General features: G+C 35.4%; 1 protein-coding gene across 8 annotated transcripts in view; it reads left to right on the top strand.

Moving 5' to 3' along the window:
• LOC134527581 (rotatin) overlaps window positions 1–17,365 on the top strand; it is a 179,353-nt gene that overhangs the window by 41,023 nt on the left and 120,965 nt on the right. For all 8 annotated transcript variants that reach the window (XR_010074223.1, XM_063360391.1, XM_063360387.1 and 5 more), the window contains exons 7-8: window positions 3,508–3,658; window positions 12,992–13,190. Coding sequence is in view for 7 of the 8 variants with exons in the window: in XM_063360391.1 (XP_063216461.1) it covers window positions 3,508–3,658; window positions 12,992–13,190 (350 nt within the window). In the remaining variant the exon portion in view is untranslated. The remainder of the gene's footprint in view (window positions 1–3,507; window positions 3,659–12,991; window positions 13,191–17,365) is intronic.

Here is a 17,365-nt window from a genome sequence, read left to right as displayed (position 1 = left end):
TTTAAATTCAGGTAAATTGAAGTCGTTGATTCCGAGGCATTCTGGCACCATCGGACCCCCTCGCGGGGTGGGGGTGAAATACGCACCCCCCCTTAAATTTTTGGGACATTGAAAATTTATTTTGTGGTGCATTTAAAGGAATTTATAAAGAAAATTTAATTCAATATAAACTAAAAAGCAAAAAATAAAATTACAATTTAAAAACTAAAAAAACACTTTCATTGTTCCATAAAATCAAAAGTAAAAAAAAAAAAAATATTTTATTTTGAGTTATTTGTTCAACTGGGATAGAATGAACTACGACTCTGTATAAAGTATTTTTTTAATAAGCTTAAAATAAGAATCAAGTAATTAACAAAACAATTAAATTTAATTAAATAAAAGCGTGGGGTGCTCTCTTCTTTCATTTTCATAATAACTCTGTTCTGAAGAATAGTCAGTAGTGGTAGAAAATTTAAAAAACTGATAGCAAGCATGTGTTGCCTTCTTTTTTCATTTTCATATTGACTGTCCTAACAAATAGACATTACTGATAGAAAATTTAAGACAACTGATATCAACCACTTCATGCTTTTTTTAATTGAAATTAATGGTTTTGTTTATTACTTGACTCTTATTTTAAGCTAATAAACAAAAAAACTTTATACAAATTCATAGTTCAGTCTGTTGCTGTTGAACAAATTACTTAAATTTAGAGTTTTTTTTTACTTCATAAAACAATGAAATCATGTTTATTGGTTTTTTTAAATTTTATTTTATTCTTTTTTCAAACTAAAAGTTGCATTTCAATAGAGAGCTTTTTAGTTTTTTGCTAAGTAATAATAGTAGCATTGTTTTTTATGGTACATATCACCTGGAATTAAAAACCGTGAAAACTTTGCAAAAAATTACTGTTCAGGCCATGTGCCACTTTTGTTTAAGGTATTTCCATTTGCTTTTATGGTTAGGTTTGTTTAAGTAATTTATGGTAATTTTTGTTAGTTAAGTTTAATTGTTTTGTTCTTGTCAAGTTGGTATTATTTTAAATTTATTTTAAACGTTTAGGGAATTTATTGTTGGTCATGGCCAGGTTCGGGATTGCAGATGGCCTGTAGTTTTCCAGAACAATCCAATACATGTGAGAGATAATTTATCCTAGGGTATTTTAATTATTAAGGTTATTTTATGTTAAGATGTTTAATAAGTAATGTATATTTCAAAGTGGGCAGAGAGACTAATATATCTGTGGGCGAGCCTACGAGTGGGGTTGTTCAAATAAACTTTTGAAGTGACGAACTATTTTAAATGAAGCCACATTGGCGGTGCCGTATAGCGCCGCGCCGTGCGCACAGTTTATCGGCGCGGAAGAAAAAAGGGAGTCGTGAACCGGCCCTGGGGCTGGGAGGTTGTGTGTGTGTTTTCCTGCGGGACAAGTATACTAGATGGTGGAACGTAATGTGGAGTTGCCGGGAATTTTGTTTTTGGTTTGATTTAGCCTGAATGTGAGACTGGTTTTCGAACAGTAAGCGACAAACTGGTGAAGGTTTACCAAGAAGCCTACATCGCTGAAGAATTTACACGCCCGTGTTACAAGTGTTTGCTGCTTTGCGAATTTATTCCGCTACAACTAGTGCTCCCAGAACGTCAACTTTAAGCAGCGGCCAAGGTCAATGTCCGCTCACCTGTATGAGGTATTGCGCCTATCGGCTTTAAGGGCGGTCGAGAAGTGCGGCAGGCTTCACGACTAGTAAAATTGTGATGTCGCAATTTTTGCCCTCAATCCCGGCCGCAAATCAAGACACCGCAACTTAAGTACTGAATCACCTGATGTTCATCGTACCAACTGACTTGTAAATAAGTGAGAAGCCTTTTTGTACAAAAAAACTGTATTTACGATACTTTTTTTACGTTAACGGCGCGGCGGACTCGGTGATAGCACATGCAGTATTTTTTTAGTGGGCTAGCGGTGACAGTTTATTTAATTCTGAGATTCTAGAAGGAGTTTAACCAGCAAGAGTTAGAATTTTTATTCCTAGTGGGCTGCCCAGATAAACAATACCCGGACTTGAACAAAGATAGCCCCAGAGACGGTTGGTTGTAATATTTAAAGTATTGTTTTAATTCTAGCTTAAGATTCTTTGTGTGTTAATTACTAATTTAGCTAAAATTTTTGTTAACTCTAATTTTTTTTAGCTCGGCCGGGCTACACGCGTATGCTAAAGGAATTGTAATATTATTGGAATGTTGTTTTACCGTTATATAAATTTATAAATTTATTTGCCATTTTAATGGAACTAGTGTACCTACATCATGCTTGTTTTCTTTACTAGTAAAAATATGTACCAAGCTGCCAAAATAGTTTTGTTTATTAGTCACCTTTTTTTATAAATGCTGGGTTTTTCCGTTATTTTTTTTAAATTAATTTTTACTAAATTATTTGGCTCCACATCTTAAAGATTTTAGGATCAGTTAGATGTGTCTTGAGGAGACCTTGGTTTTGGAGAAAGTTTATCTAAACAGTAATATGGTTTCCGTCTCCGAGGGGCCTGACTGTTCCTGGTGGATGTGTGGGACTGTGATTGGACTTGGGTGCAAAAACACAGCAAGTCACAACTCACACTGTGAGACTATGAAATTTATTGAATGTTGACCATTGGCTGACTATTTCTTTCTTTTCTGCTGGCTATAATTGGATGATGGTTCATTTTGTAGGTAAGATACAATTTTAAAATACCATAAATAAATCAAAAATATTATATACAAATATGTGAGCGAGTGTTTTTCACTACTCGCCAGTAATGTGTAAACATCTAACCTCTGTAACGAGTGTATTCATGTGTTCTCAGGTTGCAAATAAGTTGTTTTAAATTTACTCTCCGAAGCAAATCAAGCAGGAGGTAATAAACCAAGAGCAAATAATGTAGAGCTGAGAAATAATAACATTCAAAAGAGGAAGAATAGTTATTCAGTTTTGGTTTGTAAAAAAATATCATATAAACGAATCTAATAAAGTTAGAGTAGTGGATTAATTTTTTTTTTTTTTGCAAAATTTGGCTTTTTAGAAAATTACAAATTTCAACCTTATACAGTTCTGTTAAGAAAGAAATCTTAAATATATCAGATATTCTATGAGATTTTTATTTAGTTAAAAGTTTTGGAATTATTTACAATAATGTCTGACAGTGGTGAAATATCAGCAATATCCTGAAGTTGCCTCGAGCAAAGCTGCGGGTTGTATCTAGTTAATTTATACAAGCTTACCTCTATATAGTGATTGCACTATGAGATTAGTTATTTTCATAGTGATATACCTAGATGTATACAGAGCTGAGCGCATCAAAATGACTTTAAATGAACCTGTCAAGGACTGGTACCACAGCCAGTTAGAAGTAAAGTGTGTAGCTGGAGTACCTTATTGTGAAGCTATAATATCTCAGTTTAACCAGGTTCCATCTCTCGTCCCTCGTAACCATAATTTTTTTCAATGTTTAAGGAGGGTTGGAGAGGTTACGAAATGTGTGATTGCAGAAGCGTTCTCGTTGGTGTGGAGCCTTGCTGACCTGCTGTCCACATGCGCGACTGCCTCGCTGTGGTTGTCGACTGACAGTGTGGCCCAGGAGGTGTCCCAAATGGCAAAGAATGTGTTTGTGTCACTCGGAGATGCTCTGGACCACTGCAGGTTGCTTTTCAAACTTACTGTTTGTATATTCAGTGTAAACTCTATGTAACGGCACTTAACGGACTGAGCATTTTACGGCATTATAGAGAGTTTTCGTTAAATGGAGAGAAATAAAAGGTATCATTTTACTATTCTATAATATGTATTTACTAATATAGTACACATTTTACATGTCTATAAAACCATGATAGCATCGCTTGATCCAGATCTTCGTATTGAGGTTTCTATAATTTCTTAGCAGATTTTCCATCTTCCTCTGCTTGCAGAATTTTTTCTTTTTTTTCTCATATCGTAGACACGGTAGAGCGGCTAAATCCAAACCGTCTTCCAACATCACTGATCTTTTCTCCCGCCTCTATTGCGCGTATCAATAAAACTTTTTCGTCAATACACAAAGATTTTCATTTACTCGCCATGTTTACAGTTCGAAAGTCTATAAGCAACTGCGATAATAATAACGTGTAACAACTTGACAAAAGTCTAGTGACCGAGGCAAACATGTTCATCATACAAAAACAAAAGACAAAATTTCTTAGAATCTCCGGTACGTCAGTCGAAGTAAACAGTTGCTAGATAATACAACAACAAAACAGCAATCAAAAGAACGTACACAGCTGCAGTTTTTATGAACTTCGACAACTTAGAAAGTACTGCTTAGTGATTTATAATGCCGTATTGGTATTGTCGTTAAATAGAGTGAGCGTAACGCTATATAGAGTGTATTATTGTATAGAAAACAAGGTAAACCAACCAAAGTCAAGCAATTTCGACGTTTTAAGGAGTTTGTCGTTAAATCGAGTAACGTTATAAAGAGTTTACACTATACATGTACGTATGTATTTATGTGTATATTATTTTCCAGAATCAATACATATTGTAATTATAGTTTATAAATACGTAGTAAATAGCAAAGGTAAATATTTTATGGGATATTTATAGAATAAATTTGGCATACAGTGTTGAGTTTTTAAATCTACTGCATTCGTGCCAAAATTTTTCTTAAAATTTTTTCCCTCCACTTCCAAATCTTTCAAATACTACAGATTCAAGAGTTTGGGATACAAATAATTTATTTTTGAGTTGTTAAATTGTTGTTTAAAAGAGTAATATTCTTTAGCTTTATATACATTTTTATTACTCAAGTAACATGTAAAGTTTTGTCTCTTCTAATGGTTTAGTAATAAAACACAATCAGTGATATAGAAATGTCTTCATAAAAAGCCAAGCCTAAACCTTGCCATCAACATTACGTAAATTGCAGTGCAAAAAGACCAATTCCTTTACATGTTCTGGATCCAGGCATTGCCTCTTGGAAGTGACAATGTTCCCAGAAGCAGAAAAACAACGTTCTGAACTTCACTTCTTCTTCTGAAAATTAAAAACGGCAAAAAAAGTTTATGAAAGTAAACATCTTCGATGTATCAGTTTTATTCTCGGCAGTAAATAGTCAAGCAATTACCAATCAATATATCGAAGAGTTGTTTATTACAACTGCTCGTAAGCATGGTCAATATTCCGTACTGAGAGTCTTTTGGAATTAAAGGTGTCAAGGCAAAATAATTTTTAATGAATTATGTTTATCTTGTCTTTTTAATTTTATCTAATTATTTACGTAACATTTTCGGTAGTTTAAAAAGCGATTGTGCTGGAGCAATTCTAGCAACACAATTCTCTGGCCATGGGCCGCTCTGCTGGCCATCAACACAAACTGACACTTTTTTTTTTCTGTAGCCATGATGGCTGCTGTGTTTACTTTTCTATCGTTAAAAAAAAAAGTTATCTAGATTTGTATTAGTAAAATTAATAGAATGGTGACCAAAGAGTATGTGTGCATTAGTTTTTAAAGGTGAAAGCTGATGCGCTGGCATTGTTTTAAATAGTTTTACACTTTTATATGGCACAAACATGGCTCGCCCGAAAATTGTGCTAAGGACAACTGGATATAATAAATTAATTATGCTACACATCACGTAAAGTTTGCAGTAAATTCGTAAGCATTTATGATAATTTTCATGCTACATTGACTTTAATTGTTCTCAGTTTGCCCATTTACCTAACCTAAAATATGATGTAAGTAAAGGTCCGCTTACAGTTTTTTTTCTTCCATTAAGTGACTCGCAAAATGATTTCTCGAGGTTCGACACATTATTGTATCACACATTTTGTCAAAAAAAAAGTAATATAGTAGAATCCCGCTGATGCGACCCCTCACGGTTTCCGGAAAAACGGACTTATAAACAGAATGGTCACAATAGAGAATTTGGGCCAATTTCCCCCCCCCCCCCCCCCCCCCCCCACCAAAATCGCCTTTGTTCGCATAGATTTCATATTCAAATAGTCTATGGTGTAAAAAAGACAACTTTTTAAATTCATATTACACCTCGGACTCGCATACCCTGAACAATGGGTTCCGATAAATACTCGCGCTAAGTGAATTGGCGTCACGCGAGTTCGGCTATGCTAGCCGACTGGTGGTTATTTTCGTTCAAAACGTGGCGAAGGAACTTGTGTGGATCAGGTAGAAAACATTTGGCTATAAACGAAAGATATAAGAACAATGTTATCCTGAAATGCTGTGTCATGTTTTTGGAGTAAATAATCACAGCGACAGACCGACAGGATGCACTCCCGCCCTTGCAGTCAGCGATGTTTATTTTGACAGCTCAAGCAATTATTAGAGTCCCGTAAAAATGGTTATATTTTTCCTTAAATTTCGTTTTGAAAAAATCAAATTTCTGTTTTATTTCGCTGTTTTGGTTTTTCATGTTTACTTTAACTTTTGAGAATGGTTTTATGACTTACAAGTTTTGCTTGGCTAAATAATAGTGGCACGGCGTATACTGCACTCTAAAGTCAACACTATTGGCAAATAATAATTGTAGGCTTGAAACAGCTCGGCACGGCCCGGTGCCGCCTAGTGCGCTGCCTCGGCACGGCATGTCTCAACTTAGTATTTTTTTAATATTTCTTGCTGCTGTTCTTTGTCCCGTTGACGCCGTATTCACTTGCTCTGCGGTCGTATTGCATTTGCTGAGAAGTGTAGTTACGGCAGTTAAAGGTCACTGATTTTGCTTATCAATCGGCGTAGTGCCATGTGTTCATGTTTACGAGTAGTAGAGGTGTAAAAGTAACGAAAAAAAGTGTACCCGTATGTATTCGTTACTATAACAATTAGTACTCGTTACTATCGTGTCGCTACGTTACTCGTTACTTCTGATACCGCATAACATGCTATGTTATGTTGCCGCAACGAATCGAGTCGTATTGCGTACGCGTACAGTATGATGTCACGTAAATAATAATAAAAGAATATAAACAATTAACAATATTTGATAATTAACAGTTTTTGTTAACCAAGAAAGAATTAAATCTCATTAGAGCGGTTTTATTATATTATCTCTTTTAAGATAAAAACAAAAAAACGTGAAAATACGTGATAATAAAGAACAAAAACATACATATTTCTAATTTGTAAAAAATACTTTCTTATAAACAGTAAAAAACTTGGACGAACAATTTCCATATTATACTTTACTTAATAAACAAACATCGTTCTTTGTAACGTAAATTCATAGAATATGCGCGCGCATGCGTAAAACATACGAAAAATGTGAGTAACGAAATCCAGCCGTGTGTAACGTTTCGTTACTAGATACTAGAGGTGGGTTGTTACAGCAATTTTCGGTATCTGTTCCAACCTGTTACTGATACAGTAATGTACCTAGTTACAAGTCTCTGATACTTTTGTATCAGAGCAGTTGTAGTCCCAGGAAGCGACAAGGTATCAGCATTCTCGTTACAGGGTACACATCCTCCGTGCCGTCATCACCAGCGTAAAAAAGTATCGGTGTCTCTGATACATTATTTATCACGCCCGGTAATTCTCTACCTCTGTTACTCTCATGCCCGCCTGATACAGCCAGTATCAATCAGTTCAACATTCACTGCAGTTCGTCCTGGCCGTGTATTAATTACCACCATGTACATTGTTGCGGGCTGACATGCTTTGTAGTTAGTATCTTTATAGTGAAATAAGGAATGGATAGGTGCAGGAAAAAGACTTCATTTGTGTGGAATTTTTTTATGGAAAATAATGAGTTTGCTAATTGTAATTTGTGTAAACAAAAACTGAGTTATAAATCATCATCGACTAATCTGAACAAACATTTGAAACGTAAACATTGATATAGTATGCTCACTAATGTACGTATCTGTTTTTTTTTTTTTATTTTCAATTTTTGATAAAATCGTAATCTTTTAATGTATGAAAACACTAGTTACTAATTGTTTTCGAAAAAAAAAAAGTCTATATGTTGATTACATCTGTTATTAGTGTCAACTGAGAATTTATTTGCATTTTCATAGCTGTTAGGTGCACAAATATAAATATTATATCTTGTATTAATGTACTTTTTAATATTAAAATTTCATTAGTTTTATTATTGAACGAGACTGTGCACGCACTGCGCACTGAGCGTACTTTGATGTGGGAAAATAACCAAACGACTCGTAACAATTTCGCTTTGCGCCTCTCCTTCAACGCCTTCCCCTGCGCTTCCTCCCCTACATTATTTCCCTTGTTTATCCCTTATTCGTCGTTCCTGCTCCCTCTCCTTTCACAAGCTCCTCCCAAGTGACCGTCATCTGCGATCGGGTTCTGCGCACATTGTCCGTGGTGTTGTTCCAGGCTAATTCTGAACTGATACTAAAGTACTTGATACTTTTCAAGTGTACTCGTTTGCCGTTCCTGATACAGGCGCGTATCAGTGCCAAAGTATCTGGTTGATACTTTTCGACCCACCTCTACTCTATACTAGATGGTGCTCCCGTTACTCAGTACCGAATACATACGGTTTGCTACAGCTCTAACGAGTAGGTTGCCAAGCCAGTCAAACGTAGTTGAAAGCATGAGGTTGTTAACTGTTCAACATAAAAGGAAGAATTAAAAATTTATATTTCTCAACAAGATTAATGTGTAAATACAGCTGTAAGGCGACAGTTTGCAGCAAAGAAGTGGGTTGAAAATCATGGCAGCTATATTGTGTTGAAAACATCGCCGGTATTTTTTATTAACTTTGTGTTGATGCTCAGGTATATTTTTCTCTTTTTAATTAGTTTATGATTGCAATTACTGCTTTCGTTTCAAATTGTCATGATTACGTGACGGGAATACTGTAAATCATTATTTACTTTCATTACTACAAAGCGGTCATGTTAGAGGTGGGTTGTTACAGCAATTTTCGGTATCTGTTTTGACCTGATACTGATACAGTAATGGACCTAGTTACAAGTCTCTGATTCTTTTGTATCAGAGCAGTAGCGGTCCCAGGAAGCGACAAGGTATCAGCATTCTCGTTACAGGGTACACATCCTCCGTGCCGTCATCACCAGCGTAAAAAGGTATTGGAGTCTCTGATACATTATTTATCACGCCCGGTAATTCTCTACCTCTGTTACTCTCATGCCCGCCTGATACAGCCAGTATCAATCAGTTCAACATTCACTGCAGTTCGTCCTGGCCGTGTATTAATTACCACCATGTACATTGTTGCGGGCTGTCATGCTTTGTAGTTAGTATCTTTATAGTGAAATAAGGAATGGATAAGTGCAGGAAAAAGACTTCATTTGTGTGGAATTTTTTTACGGAAAATAATGAGTTTGCTAATTGTAATTTGTGTAAACAAAAACTGAGTTATAAATCATCATCGACTAATCTGAACAAACATTTGAAACGTAAACATTGATATAGTATGCTCACTAATGTACGTATCTGTTTTATTTTTATTTTTAATTTTTGATAAAATCGTAATCTTTTAATGTATGAAAACACTAGTTACTAATTGTTTTCGGAAAAAAAAGTCCATCTGTTGATTACATCTGTTATTAGTGTCAACTGAGAATTTATTTGCATTTTCATAGCTGTTAGGTGCACAAATATAAATATTATATCTTGTATTAATGTACTTTTTAATATTAAAATTTCATTAGTTTTATTATTGAACGAGACTGTGCACGCACTGCGCACTGAGCATACTTTGATGTGGGACAATAACCAAACGACTCGTAACAATTTCGCTTTGCGCCTCTCTTTCAACGCCTTCCCCTGCGCTTCCTCCCCTACATTCTTTCCCTTTATCCCTTATTCGTCGGCCGCTCCCTCCCCTTTCACAAGCTCCGCCCAAGTGACCGTCATCTGCGATCGGGTTCTGCGCACATTGGCCGTGGTGTTGTTCCAGGCTAATTCTGTACTGATACTAAAGTACTTGATACTTTTCAAGTGTACTCGTTTGCCGTTCCTGATACAGGCGCGTATCAGTGCCAAAGTATCAGGTTGATACTTTTCGACCCACCTCTAGGTCATGTTGGAACTTAGAAAAATGGCGATGTGCCGTCAACGTCGTGTTTACTTGTTTTTAGCGATGTCTTGCATGGGTGGTCTAATTCATTATTATCAGTTTTATTTCTCGATGCTGTGCGATTTCGGTGTTTTGTCGCGAATTAATGTAAATTGCGGTGTTATTTCGCGATATCGCGATTCGCGAAATTTCCGTGTCTCTAGCAATTATCTTTTCCACATCCCTTCGCAGCGTAAAAAAAAGAATAAAAACACTTTGGAATGCAGTTGGAAAAGTAACTATGCAGTAAAATAAATATATTTACGGCCCTGCCAAATTTTTCTATTAAATAAAATTTGAGGTATTAGTGATTTTTCAGCAGAAACTGCTGTGTGACTAATAAACAAATTCTATCATAATAACTTAGACTTATAAAGTATTTATTAACGGCGAAGGACAGTCGTATAAGCCCATAAAAATATGTATTTATTTTACCAAGAATGGACTATACTACCTGGCTTTTGTCGCATGCTTTGTGGGAGGGGAGGAGGATGCTGACAGTTTCTCACGCAGAAGGTGGAAATAAGGGAGGGGATGTGTTGAAATGTTAGTTGGAAAGGAAGGGGGGTTTACATGGTTTATGGCTCTGGGAGGGAGGAAGCGTCACGTCACGTATGACGTCAAGCCGCCGCTACCGCTACCACCAGCCTGGCCAGACGAGTTTCTTACGCTCTCGCAGAAGCTACCACAGCGGCTTTTCGTGCGGGCATGTAAGATAACATGACAGCTGAGACGGCTTTTCGTGCGATAGTGGACGGGCCGAGTTCGGCTAGACACTGCCGCGTGGACAGTCTAGAGGGGTGGTATCTATGTTTAGCCGTCTTTTGTATGCCTGCCTGCTTACAGTACAGCTCTCGCCAAGATAAACGTGAACACATAGTGCCCAACAAAGTGTAACAGACTTGTTTTTCAGCCGATTTTACTCAAATTTTCGACTTTCTCTGCTCAAAATTTTCACGGTTTCTCAAAAAACTGTCGTATAAATCGAATGGTCGCATCAGAAGGGGGTAGCATCGGCGGGATTCTATTGTATTAATACATTCGAAAACTTTAGAATATTTGAAAATTTCAAATACCTAATTTGGTTTTGAATGTGAATCGAATCAAATATTTTATTCGCAAGAATTGTTGCAATTTCGAGTATTCGCACACCACTACCTCAAATATTGTTCTTGAAATCATTTTCCTTAAATATTGAATCTTTTGAAAGCTGAGGATTTTTAATTGTTTCATTTTGGCTTAACATCTTGTCAACAGTGAGATCATCGGAGATGGATAAACTCAACAACATTGTTCAAGGAAATTTGGGAAGGACTTAATGGCAGTGATTTTGAACATTATTTGAACATTCCATCATTTGCTTGCAGTGATGTCAGGATATTGTGGAAAACATAAATCAGTATGACCAAATTGGGATTCAAACCCAGGTTCCGTGGGATGTGAGTCGTGTGTGTTACCACTGAGGTTCCTTGCTCTATTAGTATCATAGTTTTCCAACATTTAAGGGGCTTGCCTGGTTAGGGATATATTTGCATTAGTGGGACGGGATAAATAAGTACCACGCTTGCTGATGCTTCTAAGCCCAAGGCTGTGGAGTGGCACGCAGTATTCTCATCATACATACTGCAACTATGAGTTTTAAGTGGTGACCATAACATTTTTATGGTGGAGACATTAACATAAAGGTGTAATTCAATTTTCTGCGAGTGCTTTTAAGAATCTGAAGACTAGTGTTTGACCCTTTTTCACATTTCTAAAATATCACTTCAAAAACGACTATTCATCTGTCCTCTGAGTATTCTTGAGCAGTTTTCAAATTGCATGGTTTTTTCTGAAGCTCTGCACTTTCTATTTTTTCCCGGGCAGGTGGGGCTCTTAATATGATATGGCATAATAAATGAGGTTTATGCACTCAGCCGATGGGTTTTCTGGCGAGATCCTTGTTTCCTGTCAGTGCATTCTATTGCTACTTCATTCTTGTAGCTTCACCCCTCATCGTCTTATGACACAGATTCAGACAAGACATTAAATATTAATTTTAATTAATTCATTCATTCATCATTTTTGCATTCATTTTTTTTCAAGTGCTGATTTGGAAAATCTTCAGTTAAACCTAAATGGAATATAGTATTCCTGAACACAACACACAGAGTTTTGAGTGTGATTGCCACAAAAACTGTAGACCCATTTTTTACAGCAATTAGTTTACATATATTTACATATGTTTTACTTGTATTTAAAATAGTATACTGAATTACTAAAAGCAATGAAATTATTCAGCCAGCACATTATACAATGTACATTTTTTTTCCCCTTAAGAATTATCAAGTTACAAATATCCCTTTTTACACACAGACATGTTTCAATCACCAAAATTCCCAGAGGAAATTACACGATATGACCATTACCTGCCGGCCATCTATAGAGCCTAATCACTCATAGCTGCAAAATTTGTGGTGGTTGTAGAACATCATTCTATTAAACATAATTCAGATGCTCAGTGTTCCAACTTAAATACTTTCTCTATTATCTACATTAAAAATATTGTTTAGTTATAACTTTAAAGACATATACCAGCTTTTGGAAGTACTTAAGATTATAAGTCGTATTAGAGGTTTTCAGCTTATTTTGTCATGAAAAAGCTATAACTAGAGTTTGACAGTTAAATTCAGATTCAGCCTGTATAGGTTAAATGAAAGTTTGTTGCAGGTATTCTTTGGTTTTAAAAATTTTGACTATTTTGAGTTTTTATTAGCCAGTTTGTTGTAAGGGAGGTTTTGTCATAAGGCATTCACAATGTAGCAGTTTTACAAACCAGTTTTTATAAGGAGGTTTCTGTTATAAAAAATATTCACTGTATAGAGGTTTCACTAGACAGTTATAAGGAGACTTCTGTTATAATGTATAGAGTTATTACTGTATGTTTTTTGCAATGCAGGCGTGGCTGCCGTCTGAGCTACCTACAGCTGCTGAGCGTCGCGCCTGAACTGCTGTCCCATCTGGCGTTGCCGGACTTAGACTTAGCCGACGCGGCCGTCCCCATCAAGACACAACTTCTTCTCGCAGACGCAGTGTTTGACTACGCGCTCGCGGAACTGTACCCACGTCTGCATTCAGAGCTGCTGCGCCACCTTCAGGTTCGTTCTTTCCATGTCCTCATTTTACGCTCCTGGCTTCCTGGCGTGTCTGCCGCATGTGTTTCAAACACAACGCTGCGTACTCCAAGTATTGCAAGTGTCATGTAGGTAGATTAGTGCATAACTTTAGACTTTTTTTGCTATACCCTGAAGATGGTGACTTCTATGTTGCACAAACGTTGCTGATAAGCAACATCCAGATACGGCTAAGAAACAGAAAACCAGCTCTTTTTAGTTCTCACCCTAACTACTCTATGTAAATTGAAAGTTTCAAAATGTTCTCAACTATGCTAGATTGACATTTTCTTAAATTAATTTTGACATTTATTGAACAAACATTATTCTCTTCTTACTTGAGGTTGAAGCAGTCTTTCAACAGCAAGGTTAACCAATACAGCCTGTGCACAAAACTATCTGGGCAGTGTGATGAGGTTAGCATATTACTTAGAAGAAATAATCCACCAGGATTTTATTGTGTTTTTATAAATAAATTAAATTGATTTTTTTTTTTTTTAGTTTTAGGTAGATTTCTTTATAAAGAAAATTTTGTGTCTTAAATCTTAGGGCTTGTTTCACATGCTGTGTCATTTCATTACGTTATTTTCAATCTATAAGAAGTCAGGCAAGGAATGATAACTTTCAACACTTGCATAATTTTTTATTGGTATGTGATAACACTTTGTAAATATCGGGTGAAAAAATTTTGAACGAAGTACAAAATGCAAGAGAGTTACTGTAATGAATCTACAACATTATCTACTACCAAGTGAATAAAAGCAATGAATAAAAAACTGAAATAACCAAAATGGCATACGAATCTAAGCCATAACATGTATGTGCCTTAGTATTGGGTGTCACATATTCTAGTAAATACTGTATTTAAAAATAATTCATTTAGGTATTCTAATCTTTACATTTTAAAAAAATCCGGCTTAAAATAAAGAACAGTGTTTTATCACATAATCGTCACACATTTTATACTAAAATCAAGTTTGAAAAGTAGGGGTGTGACGTTTATGCGAGAAAAAATTTTTTTGTTAAGTAGTTATTCATAGAAACAAAACCCATTCATGAAAAGTATGTTTATTTAAAAAGTAAAGTATAAAAGAGCACACCAAACAATTTAAATTAATAAGTCATGCAACAAAAACCTTTCTTCAACTTTAAATATAAAAACTAGGGATGGGTCGATTCGATTCTCCGATTCCTCGATACCACCGATTATTAAAAAATTTGGGTACTCAGTATCGGGTTCTAAAAAAGGGCAAGGTAGGTTAGGAATCGGTTAAGTTAAGAAAATACAGTAGTAATATATTTTCGTCTGAACTTTACTTACTTATTTTAATATATCTTACCTGCCGTATGCGCATTAAATTCCTAATAATCCTCATTATTATTAAATATTAATTTTATACGAATAAAAATACCGTATTGGTCCGAATATAAGGCGACCATTTTTACATAAACGAGAGATGCGAAAATTGGAAGTCGCCTTATTTTCGCACCCAAGACGTCAGAACTGCAAATATTAGTTCCAAACTGAAAGCTACAGTAGAAACATTGTTACAAAATGTTCACGATTTTTTATATTAACTAAAACTTTGTTACCTCACACAGGGAAAACGATAAATCCACCCAATATTGCAGTAATTCACAATTGTTTAAAGTTGAAAATTAAAATATTTGTTCTTGAGTAAAAATGTGAATGTTGAAGCATCTCAAAATGGCAACCTTTTATTACACAATTTGTACTTTATGTACAATCGCGTGTCAACATTTACAGTCATTTATTTTCAGATTTTTAACGGAAATATTTGTACTAAAATATCACAGCTATTTTCAGAACGATTGTTTACGTTTACAAAGAACATTTCGGATGTAATGTCTGCCAACTGTCTTTCCACAATATTTCTTTGTTGTAAAACGAACATTGCCGAACACGCACGAAGACGCCATATTTACAGGAATTTGGTACGTTGCTTCAAAAGCTATTTTAATAATTTCACAGTAATCCACTCTTTATTTATGTAAAATCCTTTCAAACAACATAATTATCATAGATTATTCTTTAAAATTCATAGGACAGAGACACTCTTGTCATAAAGTAATATGGACAAATATTCGCGATCACGTCACCGAAGTTATTCATGGCCGTATGCTTCACCATGGCAGCTAGCCACTTGTTTTGTTCCGGCAAGCTGCATTCTGTGTTTGCGTTGTTACATCTAACACACAATACTAAATAGTAATACGTATCTTAAGTGAAACGGAAAGTTAAATGCTGTTTTTTAAGAGTGATTAATAGCCATTGTATAAATTTTAAATTCGTAGATACAGTAAACTGTGAAAAATGAACGATCACACATAGGTGGAACGGCGGGGAACGAGCTCTAGACAAATAAACAGCTCTGAAGATGACAATGATGCAGCTGCATTAGAATAAACATACGAAAAAATTTCTAGTGTAATACTTTAAAATGTAAATATTTTCTAATTGTTTTCTTTTGACTTTTAGTGTAGGCAATTCAAACTTTTTTTAAAATAAGTAATGTGATAAATATAAATTATTTGTTATACATAAATGCAAAAAGAATTTATCAACACAAAATGTATGTCTAATGAATTTTCACATTAATTTCTGCCAAAATTATTTTTACATTTGTTTGGCCTCCTGAAACTGCAGGTCGCCTTATACTCGGGGTCGCCTTATATTCGGGCCAATACGGTAAATAAAAACAATGTTACCGGGCATGTTTAACCTCTAATTAAAACTCCACGATCGAAGAACATTATTCCTCACTCATGTATTAGACGTAAATAAATTGTAAAAAGACTTATTAATTTTATTTGCAGTTAAGAAAAGTCCATTGTTTTTTGTGAAGAAAGTGACGGTTATGAAACGAGATCACATCACGTGTCGTCACCATTTTAGTTGTGAGCCATTCAAGGATGATGGCCTCCACAAAATCTCTGGTGGCCATAAAATATAAAGTCAAGTCGAAACGTATCGATTCGTTGCGTACGGGACAGATTGTATAATGAAAGCAACAATCGATTTTAAAGAATTCTCTGGCCATACCGCCAACAGAGGCTCGTGTTTATTTCTTGCAAAGGAAATCCGTAATAATTACTAGAAAAACACTTGAAAATAGTTTTAGCAAAACAATATTTGTGCCAAATAAATAGCATAAATGCGCAACAATTCACAGTAACCTCAATAGCACGACGGTGAATTACGGCGGCGTAATTCACCGTCGTGCTATTGAGGTTACTGTGAATTGTTGCGCATTTATGCTATTTATTTGGCACAAATATTGTTTTGCTAAAACTATTTTCAAGTGTTTTGCTAGTTTGTTAGTAAAAAAATGTTCGCAGACTGTCGTTTCAAATTATGATGCGAATGGTCTGATATTGTATCAACATGTCTAAAGTTTGGGAACATTTTCGCATCAATAGTGAAAATGACAAATATGCAATTTGTAATCATGGTAGTGCGCAAATTTCACGGAGCCGTACTTACAAATCTACAAATAATTTAATGAAGCATTTGAAATCCCGGCACACATTACTACCAGAAAAAATAGTCTTTGAAGAAAAACAAACTTTTGTTTACAGCACTGTCACCAACTAAGTCAAAAGGTACCACAGAAAAAAGTAGTGCTACCTTTGAACCCATTTTGAAAAAAGATGTTATGTTATCGGCGTTATCGCCTGTTAAAGAACCCTGTCTAAATGTTGAACTTCTTTGTGCACAGCCTAGTACTTACTAGCAAACAAACTTTATGTGAAGATGCTTCTTCACTGGTAATTGAAAAAAAAAACCCTCAACATTTAATCCTAAGTTTATAATTATCCTTTATACATGTTATTATCATTATGTAATGCATTAAATTCTTAAGTAGTTTTAATTATGTGACCAGAATTACCAGGAATCGAAAACTGGAATGACTCGGAATCGAGAATCGAAATTTAGGAATCGGTACCGGTATCGGAATCGATAAAAATGTGTACTCAACCCATCCCTATTAAAAACACAATTTGAATGTGAATGTGAGCCTGAACTAACCCATAACTATCGTCGTAGTACACACTTACCACGAAAAATGTAGTTAACTCGGCACTCAACAGAGTGCGCACATTGCATGAATCGGCGAGATATTGATATTCGACTACGT

The sequence above is a fragment of the Bacillus rossius genome, chromosome 1, assembly GCF_032445375.1.
Source record: "Bacillus rossius redtenbacheri isolate Brsri chromosome 1, Brsri_v3, whole genome shotgun sequence".
NCBI classification, from domain to species: domain Eukaryota; kingdom Metazoa; phylum Arthropoda; class Insecta; order Phasmatodea; family Bacillidae; genus Bacillus; species Bacillus rossius.
This window is presented reverse-complemented; position numbering and strand designations above follow the sequence as displayed.